The 309-nt window shown below is 35.3% G+C and overlaps 1 protein-coding gene across 1 annotated transcript in view; it reads right to left on the reverse strand.

Annotated features, from left to right (window-relative positions):
- Positions 1-309, reverse strand: part of LOC117112034 (aromatic-L-amino-acid decarboxylase-like) — an 8,369-nt gene extending 8,060 nt beyond the window's left edge. Inside the window, exon 1 of the mRNA XM_033255078.1 lies at positions 216-309. Coding sequence (XP_033110969.1) covers positions 216-299 — 84 coding nt within the window. The 5' untranslated portion in view covers positions 300-309. The remainder of the gene's footprint in view (positions 1-215) is intronic.

Raw genomic sequence — 309 nt, forward strand, 5'->3', positions numbered from 1 at the left:
ATATCCAACTGTTCTGTCAGCAAGCAGTTCTGACAAACAATCGTTTTTTATTTGGTTTTACATTAAACATATTCTTGTAAAGCATTATTTTTTTTTGGCTGCGTGACCTTGTAAACACCGATTATGTAAAAGTAATACAGTCTTGCGAATTCATTACTGTACTTATAATCAAAACACTTGAATAGATTGCATACCTCTTAAAAGCAGTCACTTACTTTTCTAACATGATTCTGAAGCTCCTCAATTCCAAACAGGCGAAAAACAAACCACATTTTCAGCGATCGGAATCGCCGTCCCATAGGAATCTGC

Source organism: Anneissia japonica, unplaced genomic scaffold, assembly GCF_011630105.1.
Source record: "Anneissia japonica isolate Jap-2015-1 unplaced genomic scaffold, ASM1163010v1 scaffold6524_len355483_cov145, whole genome shotgun sequence".
In the NCBI taxonomy this organism is placed as follows: domain Eukaryota; kingdom Metazoa; phylum Echinodermata; class Crinoidea; order Comatulida; family Comatulidae; genus Anneissia; species Anneissia japonica.